Genomic DNA, 9,826 nt, shown 5'->3' with positions numbered 1-9,826 from the left:
AATGTAGGACATAAGTCTTATAAAGTATTGAAAGTCTTTAAATTATATATTAAGGCAATTTGAATTAAGAATCATAACAGCTGCCGAAAAAAAATAACTTTAAATAATTTATGCTTTTCGGGAGAAGGACAAATCCAACAAATCGATCTAGTCGTTCTTGAGTTATAAATGGTGTAACTAACACGACTTTTTTTTTATATAGTTAAGATGTATAGGTAAATATTGTGAAATGATTTCTTTCTAATTGAATTAGTCACTGACTTCGGGCAAAAACAAATTTGCATTTCGAAGAACAAACCATGAGTTAAGTAATTACAAATAATTGTTATTCTACCTCCCTTAACAACAATTTGTAAACAAATAATACAAAATACTAGGACTAAGAGTTTAGGAAGTATTTTCTCGATAATCCTGTGTATATCTGTTCTTAAAAAATAAAAAAAAAAACTACTCAAGTATAATAACGGTAAACAGAGCACAAGGATGCTAAAACAAGCTAAAAATATTTTTTTAAATATTAAAGAAATGAAGAAAAAAAACGAAACCGTTATCGACACAACGTCTCATCGATTTTCTGCAACCATGGCACAATGTCTTTTAATTTAAACCTGTACATCTTGTCTTGGGGGGTTTTAGACAATAGGATTTTCTTAAGTCTATAATTCGCAATTGGGTGCGTTCACGTACACATAGGATAGGCTATCCAAGATACCTAAGTATCCGATACGTTTGTGAACACGAATCAGCTGTTCTTCAAATCTCTCATAAGATACACGAGTATCCAGAAATTTGTAGGATACCTTTGGATCTTATTGCTTGTCAACACTTGTTTCCGATCAGCATAGATTTTATATGGGATTACAACAACACAAATGTATTATTTTGTATGCTTTAATATTGCGAAATAGGTGCCTAACTTGTTTTCCTTTGCCAATGAAATTAGTCATTGAATTTGGGCAAAAAAAAATGCATTTCGAAGAATTAACCATTAGTTATCTTAATTTATTAAAAGAAAAAAAGAATACTACCTTAACTTGGAGAGTTAAGGCATCGTGGGTTCGAGCCCAACGGTCGGCTCAGTAGTTTTTCTAAATCGTCAGCTTAACTGAAGCCACCTGTGCGATAACACGAGACAATATTCAACGATGTCTTCTCCTCTGTATTAAGAAGTTCTATGTTATATGTTCTTTCTTTGTTTCTATCTGTCTTTCTCTTTGTCATTGTCTGGTGTTGTCTTAACCAAATGGTCTCAGTCGCCCGTGCTGATAAGTGTCAGTACTTCATACATTTATGTGCGTTGTACTATGTAAATAATAATAATAATCTTTTCTCCATAATCCTGTGAACATCTCTACTCTTAAAAATAAAAGACTCGATTACATTTAGTAGGTTTGTTTTATTTCTATAATAACGTTAAACAGAGCACAATGATGCTTGTTGAACAAGCTAAAAATATTTTTTTTAAATATTAAAGAAATGAAGAAAAAACAATATGAAACCGTTATCGACACAACGTCGCATCAATCTTCTGCAACCATGGCACAATGTCTTTCAATTTAAACCTGTACATCTTGTCGCCAGCAACAGGATTCCTTTCCAAATAAACAGTGGCAAGCTTTGTGTTCTTCTTCAGATTTTCAATATTCTTCCAATCAGATACTTCATTGTCATTCAACCACAATTCATCCAAATCTACCAAATTGTCAATATTCTCAATACATTTTATCCTATTCTTTGCCAAATCCAGTGTTTCAATTAATTTGTTTTCGCTCAAATTTTCAATCACTTCAATACCATTTTCGGACAAATACAATTCATTCAGATTGACCAGAGCTTCTAGATTTTCAATCTTTAGCAAACGATTAGCTTGCAAACTCAAACACTCGAGATTTACCAGTTTCTCTAGGTTCTCGATTTTCTTGATTTTATTCTTACCCAAATACAATTGCCGAAGATTCACCAAAGTGTCTAGACCTTCGATTTTTCTCAATTTATTGTCGCCCAACTCTAACATGGTCAAATTAGTTAGCATTCCAATATTTTCAATTGTACTGATTTTATTGGCGCACAAAAAGAGTTTTTGTAAATTTTGCAAAGCCTCTAAATTCTCAATCTGAGTTAGACGATTGAAACTTATATCGAGAATTTCTAAATTTGTTAAAGCTTCGAGATTTTCAATTTTAGTAATTTGATTGTCGTAAAGCTCGAGTTCTATTAATGTGGTCAAAGTGCTAAGGTTTTCGATTTTCTTAATCAAATTCCATCGCAAATATAAACTCTCAATTTTGGTAAGAGGTTCAAAATTTTCCAACACTCCAATGCGATGATGATTCAGATCGAGAACCAAACATTCCGGATCGATTAAAACGATATCTTCTATTTTTGGTGGTTCTTCTTGAGGAGCTGCAGCAGCAGCAGCTGCAATACTTAAATGAGTAACATCTATTGTGCTGGATTTGGTAGAAGGAGGAGTTAATGCAGGTTCAGGAGTATCATCTTTTGTATTTTCATCAGACATTTTTGTTATAGAGAGTAGCAAATAAAGTTTTAATGGAAATTAAAGTTTTTTTTTACAAATAAAAAAAAGCCGACAAATTTTTGTAGAAGCACATAAAAGAAAAGTCTTGAACTGAAATAAAATAAAATGACAGATGAAAAATATTTCAACTGTGAATGGGTGAATGAAGGCATTCAGAGAAATTAAACTTTTTTTTTTTTTGTAGATAGTTTTTTTTTTATTTTTTTGTCTATACTGTCATCGTGCCTGGGTATCCAGGGATTTTTCAATCTATTGAAAAATTACATGTGGTGACTACACAGCGATGTGCCCAATCACGTTCCACTTTTACATTTTCTAGGAACAAACGTCCTAGATCCGTGAAACTTTTACCTTCTGAAATCGGTGGTATAGCTGACGTTTAGTTTAGCACTAGTTCAAGGTCCATATATGTTGAAATAGCCAAATCAATGCTTTAACCAAAGTTAAACCGCAGCTTAACCTCAGAAATCGGCAAGTTAAATTCCTGAAACAAGGCTGAGCCATGTTTGTACAACAACTGCAAGTGAGAATTTTCAAACTCATTTTGTGAAGGTTTTTTCAACTAGGAAACTTAGGACTTAACTACATACACCACTTTTTGAAAAAGTACAAAAGTAAAAATATTTTTTTTGCGCAATTGTTTTGTGGAAAAGAGTTATTGTTTCTTAGACCAAAAAATAAGCTTTCTACATCATAAGTTTTAATTTTCCAGCCCGAAAAACTATACAGAAATGCGTTTGAAAATTTTCACTTTCTTAGGTACTGTTTCACTTTTTGAACCAATGTAGTTAAAGGCCTGATACGCAGCTCGCGCTAAATTTTAGCTCCCATATAAATTGTCGAAAAATTTTAGCTGAGCTAAAATCTATCCCATACAAATAATCGATAGCTTGTATGGGAATTTTATCTCGGCTAAAATTTAGCGCGAACAGCGTACCAGGCCAAAGCCCAAAAATTTTTCGATAATTTGTAGGGGAACAGCGCGAACAGCGTACCAGGCCAAAGCCCAAAAATTTTTCGATAATTTGTAGGGGAGCTAAAATTTAGCGCGAGCTGCGTACCAGGCTTAAGGCTTTAGAAAAATGATGCATAAGCTTAGATTTTTATTAAAAAAAAAAAAAACAATTTGTGTAGTCTTTCCACAAACCTTGTCATCAGTTTTAGCTTGGCCTTTACTTCAATATTTTTCTTTATTTTGAAATGTGCGCGTACTTTGTTCCTTAAAAATCCACTTTAAAAATCATTCATGTAATTACTATTTTTTTTCTTCTATAAAACTCTGAACGCATTCATTTATCCATATATTAAATTTTCCAATTCCAAATCATTCCACATATCAATTTTTTTTTAATTGTCAAAATATTTTTTTTCTCAAATGCTCAAACAAAAAATTTTGCTCTTACCAATCAAGTTGAATAAATAGTTTCTAACTGCTGCAGTATTGAAAACATATTTAAATAAAATATCTTGAATAAATTAATATCTCAACTAAATATAACAATTAAACAAAACACATCTTCCTTAAAATTTTAATCAAAAACAAAAAAAAAAAAAAACAACTCCAATTTGTGATATTTTAAATATTCTCAAAAATATTTACGTAAAAAAAAAGTGATTCAAGAAAAAAGAACCAAGAGAGAGCGAAAGAGATAGACTACAAGTAATACAGAACGAAAGAAAAAGAAGAAACAAGTGCAAAGAACAAGGAGAAAAAAGAACAATTTGTTTTGACATTTTTCGAGGTGCTTTGTGTTTGGAGGAAATCAAAGAAACAGAAGTAGGAAAAAAATAATAAAAAAAAAACAGAAAACACTGCGTTGTTTTTTTTTCCGATATTCGTCGCATTTTTCTCCACAAAAAATTTTATCAAGATTAGCATAGAATTTGTCAACAAACAACATCACCTTTTTTGATTTTATGAAAGCAAGAATTTAATAACACTTTAAAGTAAAAAAATACACAAAAAAAACTGCAAAAAAGAAACACCCAATTTTTTTTTTTTGCATAGATACTCTCGTTTTCTTGTTATTTGTTTTTATCGTGTGTCGTACCCCGAGACACTGCGAGAGATTCTCTACTGTAAATTGTTCTTCTCATCAATAAATTGCATCTTGAATTTTATATATTATTAACTTTCTTACACCCTAATTGCTTTGCTCTGCTTATCAACACAAGTCGAGGTTCTTGTTAAATAAGTTCATTTGGGATTCAAAGAGTATCGAATTTAAAGCATTGACCTTGACAGAAAACCAAAACCTTAAATAACAACAATAATAATACCATCTAGTTTTCTGTACGCATATAAAATTTAACTCGGAAGTAATTAAATAAACAATACAAAACAGCTACAACATGAGCCTCCTAGGCAGACCAGACATAGATTCTGGCGAACTCTTTGTTAATTTCAATCAAAATATCACGTAAGTATACATACCAACAAAATTTATAATTATTTGTAAAGTTAAGCACGATTATTTTTTGTTTGTTTTTAAGACACACGGGACACGGGGTTAATGAATTGTAGAATAATATATTTTTATCAACCAACATAGGTACACATAACTGCATCTACTATCTCTCTGAATTTCTACGTAGTACGAATGTGAGCACATTCTTAACAGCTATTTATTTCAAAATGTTTGTTAATTTATGATTAATTCTTTTTGTTTTCTATTTTTTTTTTTGTTCGCAAGGGTCATAGCTAAAGTAGATGACAAAATATACGACCAGTATTTAACTAGAGCGTCCTCATCGCCTTCCAGATTTATCTACCGTATCCTTAACCACCAAATGTTAATAATTGAAAGCTATTTCAACACCAAATTTTCGTCAAAATTTTTCGCACCGTGGTCGGCTCATTTTGTATAAATATTCCAATCATGCTATAACTTATCGTAATAGTTTTATAAATTAGGTCTTACAACAAGTCTCTGTTAAATCAAACCTTTATGTTTCAAATCATTAGAATTGATATTTTTTATTTTTTATATTTTAAATCATTAAGGGCAATTTGCTGAATCGAAACTTGATTAAATTATGTTGAACATAAACTCTTATTCCCTACTTTTTCTTCTGCGTAAACTGTCACATAAGGATTTATCGATTTAGCAAACGGGTCTTAAATTACTAGTTTTTATGTTGCAAATCATTAAAATTGTTAAATCCCTCAGGTTTCTCGCTTTCCCATTTATAAAGTTAAAACTATATAAAATTATTTCTCATATCTATGTAAATATAAACTTTTGTTTATTTTATTTTAATAATTTATTATCTCAAATTTACTGTAAGTAAATCTTTTTGTTACATCTTCTCCTTATATAATTATATTAATTTTATTTTACTGAAATGTCATTTACGGGAGACGGCGGCATTGTCATGTCCGTATTCCAAATAGAATAAATCTAATCTAATCAATAATAACTTTTATGCAAGAGATCTAGTGTAATTTGGGCGAAAGACTTGACGGACAAAACATTTCTGTCTCCCGTTTTGTTTTTTTTTTCATTTACATCGTAGACTTTCATTGCAAATCATTATAAACAACATTGGTTCCTTCCTTAAAGGCAAATCTACGACCACTAACCTAACAGAATTTGTTTCTTACACCTTATTCCCACATGGTTTTGTGAAATTGATGGAATCATACCTTTCTGATCGAATATATTGGATATTGTTTAGATCTTCAAAATCAGACCCATTCATTGCAAAATTCGTACCACATAAATGAAGCATGTAAGGAAAAAAAGACTGAAATTGAAACAGAGAGTATCTGTAAAACTCAACATTAAAAAAAAATGAAGTGCAAAATATTAAAAACTAGGTCATCTTCGGCTCAAACGCTTGTCTTCTACCACACTCTCTTTATTAGCTTGCTTGATTAATCTAATTTGCTCGCGCGGCAAATTTCTAACTACTCTACTCTATATTTTAGTATCATGGCTCCTCCAATATACAAGAGCCTACATGATTCTATTGGATGAATCTTCTTTCGCATTCGTTAATTGGCAAAAGTTCTGAAAGACTCTCACATACACAAATCCGCTGTACAAGATAATATCACTCCCATCGTTCTGCATTCATTTGATATTGTAGACTCCCTTCTTCATTGAAAAAAAACCGTAATATAAACCCTGGTGTGCAGCGGAACTACGTTTTGTTTCGGACTCTCTTCCTCATTTTTATTAATTATCTGATCTTTTAAACTTTTATCCACTTAATTATTACGCTGATGAAAGTTATCTTAGCTTTTCATATTCGTTTGAAAACTCTCCCCCATATCCTTCGGATGTAGAAATTCAATTGCAAAATATTATAAGCTCATTAAATTCAAATGCGTTGAAGAATAAAAAACCGCGTAGAACTTAATGTTTCTAAAACACAACGCTGCTTGCTTTTTTTAAAACGAAACCGAGGGAACTGACACCCTCCATAATAAAAAAAAAACCGTTGTTCAATCTGAGAAACAAAGATTAGGAACCAAATATTTAAGACCCTCTTGCAACATAAACAAAAGCACATGAGAGTATAATTGATAAATGATAACTAAATAGGCTTAAAACAGAAAGTAATTTTCCGATGCGATTAATGGTGGTTTTGAATAGGTTTTTATTTTATTGCACAGGCAACATATATGTACATAATGTAAAGTAAATTTTTCTATTTCAGATCTCTGGCTGTAGCTACAAAATCTGGATACAGTCTCTATAGCTTTGGCAGTATCGATTCAACTTTAGACAAAATCTATAGCTGTCAATCGGAAGAAATTTTTCTCATTGAGCGTCTTTTTGAAAGCTCTTTAGTTGCCATAGTCTCATTGAAAGCGCCACGAAAGCTTAAGGTTTCTAAAAAAAGACAAATAAAAACAAATACAAAATTTTCTTCCCAAATTATAACTGAAATAAAATCACAAATTTGTTTCCCTTTAGGTATGCCATTTCAAGAAGCAAAGCGAAATCTGCAATTACTCATACTCCAACACCATTCTGGCAGTTAAACTCAATCGTGAACGTCTCGTTGTGTGTTTGGAAGAAAGTCTCTACATTCATAATATTCAAGATATGAAAGTTGTTCACACAATTCGCGATACCCCATCCAATACGACTGGACTATGTGCTCTCTCCTCATCATCCGATCACTGTTACCTTGCCTATCCGGGAAGTGTGACTTCAGGAGAAGTTCAAATATTCGATGCCATTAATTTGCATGCCAAAACCATGATTCCTGCTCACGATACGCCATTGGCAGCCATTGCATTTAGTCCATCGGGTACGGAAATAGCTACGGCCAGTGAACGTGGCACTGTCATTCGTGTATTCTCGTCTCTGGATGGTAGCAAGCTCTTCGAGTTGCGTCGTGGTCTTAAACGTTGTGTATCTATTGCATCACTTTCATTTAGCACTTGTTCAGAGTACTTAGTTTCCAGCTCTAATACTGAGACTGTACATATATTCCGTTTAGATCGAAGTGTAGCCGAGAATGAAAGTAAGCAATCAACTGACGATTGGATGGGGTAAGTTATGGAAGCTCTAGAAAGTTGGAATTTTTTTTTTTTTTTTTTTAACCCGATTTATGTTTTATGATCTTGTTATCAATAATTTATAAAGTTATACGTTTTTCAGATTTTTAAGCAAAACCGTTACCAGCTACTTGCCAACACAGGTTACGAATGTTTTTAGCCAGGGTAGAGCATTTGCATCTGTAACATTACCTGAGGCTGGTGTTAGAAGAATTTGTGCGATAGCAACAATTCAAAAACAATTAAGGTACAAATAAATTGATTGATTTTTATTTTGATGTGATATTTTAGTTAAATTTTTGTGTTTGTTTTTTTCTAAAGACTCATGGTAGCTTCCCAAGATGGTTACTTGTATGTTTATTCCATACCTTCAATTGAGGGTGGTGAGTGTCAACTTATCAAGAAGCATGATCTAAGAAGTGTTGAAAGTTTTGCTGTAGATGTTAAAGGTAAAAGTTTGTTTAATCGTTATGGTAAACATTAAGTTCATTAAGGAACCACTATTTTTTGTGTGTTTAAAGTTGATAACCCACCTGTAGTAGACGAGACTAAGCCAACCAACCCACCGACTTCCGGTCCTAGTTACGCTTCAGCCGTGAAGGGAGGAGGGGACGTTGAGAGTGCATAGACCTCGTTTATCACATCCACTACGATTAATCTAGCGGATTTTTTCAGCTCTTTATAATTTGGTTTTATTCTTTCTTTTTTTTATAAAAAATTGATTTTGTTCAATCATATTCTTTTTTAAAAAAATGTAAGAGAATAATGTTTTATTATGTTTTTTTTTTCATTTTATTTTTAGTTTATATTTGAGAGTTAGATAAATATTTAATATAATTATTATGATACATTTTTAAAAATTATATTTTATAATTTAAAAAAGACTTTTAATTTGAGATCCCACGGCAAGATTAGCAAACCCTCTATTTACCAATTCATAAAAAAATAGGCAGTCTCATTAAGTTAAGTAGGTTTTGTAATGAACAAATTATTTACGCGAAAAGATTATGGGTCATCTGTTGGCTTCTTTTGAAAACTGTTATTATTTGTGTCTACCTTGCTTGAAGCCCACTTCGCCGTCCGATTTTAAAATACATTTTAATTTAATTAGGAGCTCTGTTTAACAAATAGCTTGTTGATTGGAAACAAATATTACAACTAATGTGCAAAATTTGTTTTTTTTTCGGTTAGATTGTAGGGATTTGTTGCTGTTTACCAGACATTGGTCAGATAAATTACTACTTCAGGTTTATTGCCTGTATCTCTCATGGTAAGGTACATTCCTGATTTTACTCGATTTATTTCAGACAGTATAATTTAGCGTTTCTGTCCAGTTCTTGAACAAAAAATTCTGTCCCTGTTAAATTATCTAACTAAATAAAAATAAACAAGAGAGGACTTATCTGCTAAAAAAAATAAAAACAAATATGGGATGGGAGTGAATGGAAATGGTTGAGGACAGGATATGAAAAGTTTAAAAGCGGCAAGTAGATGAGAGTGTTAATCTTGAACTAAGATTTCATGCTATTACAAATCGTTCTGCTATTTTTGTTTAAGTTTTTTTTTTTCCAAAATTTAGTTAACGTTAAGAAATAAAAAAAAAAAAAACTACCGGTAAAGTAAAAGATTTAAAAAATGGAACGATCATATCTGAAACAGAACATAAAGGAAAGTTTATTTTTTTCTTTAAAAGAAAACTTAATTTTTACACATTTAACAAATTATATACATTCAGATACTAACATTCATACAAACATATTTTCAAATCATTC

The 9,826-nt window shown here is 31.5% G+C and overlaps 2 protein-coding genes across 3 annotated transcripts; one reads left to right on the top strand and one right to left on the bottom strand.

Moving 5' to 3' along the window:
• Positions 1-1,376: 1,376 nt before the first annotated feature.
• Positions 1,377-2,645, bottom strand: LOC129911902 (protein phosphatase 1 regulatory subunit 7). Its single transcript, XM_055989903.1, has one exon. It carries the CDS (start codon positions 2,516-2,518, stop codon positions 1,502-1,504), a length of 1,017 nt encoding a protein of 338 aa, XP_055845878.1. The 5' UTR covers positions 2,519-2,645; the 3' UTR covers positions 1,377-1,501.
• Positions 2,646-3,938: 1,293 nt separating this feature from the next.
• On the top strand, positions 3,939-8,760 carry LOC129910274 (WD repeat domain phosphoinositide-interacting protein 2). 2 transcript variants are annotated; one of them, XM_055987596.1, is made up of 6 exons: positions 3,939-4,959; positions 7,205-7,376; positions 7,465-8,048; positions 8,143-8,301; positions 8,376-8,503; positions 8,576-8,760. In XM_055987596.1, the coding sequence occupies exons 1-6, from the start codon at positions 4,892-4,894 to the stop codon at positions 8,680-8,682; spliced, it is 1,218 nt and encodes a 405-aa protein (XP_055843571.1). In that variant the 5' UTR covers positions 3,939-4,891; the 3' UTR covers positions 8,683-8,760. The 2 variants fall into 2 exon arrangements, with proteins under 2 accessions (XP_055843571.1, XP_055843572.1); XM_055987597.1 differs by having other exon boundaries at positions 3,942-4,959; positions 8,158-8,301.
• The last annotated feature ends 1,066 nt before the right edge of the window (positions 8,761-9,826 follow it).

Source organism: Episyrphus balteatus, chromosome 2 (assembly GCF_945859705.1).
Source record: "Episyrphus balteatus chromosome 2, idEpiBalt1.1, whole genome shotgun sequence".
NCBI classification, from domain to species: Eukaryota; Metazoa; Arthropoda; class Insecta; order Diptera; family Syrphidae; genus Episyrphus; species Episyrphus balteatus.
Note: the sequence above shows the minus strand (reverse complement) of the source record. Positions and strands in the feature narration are given on the sequence as shown.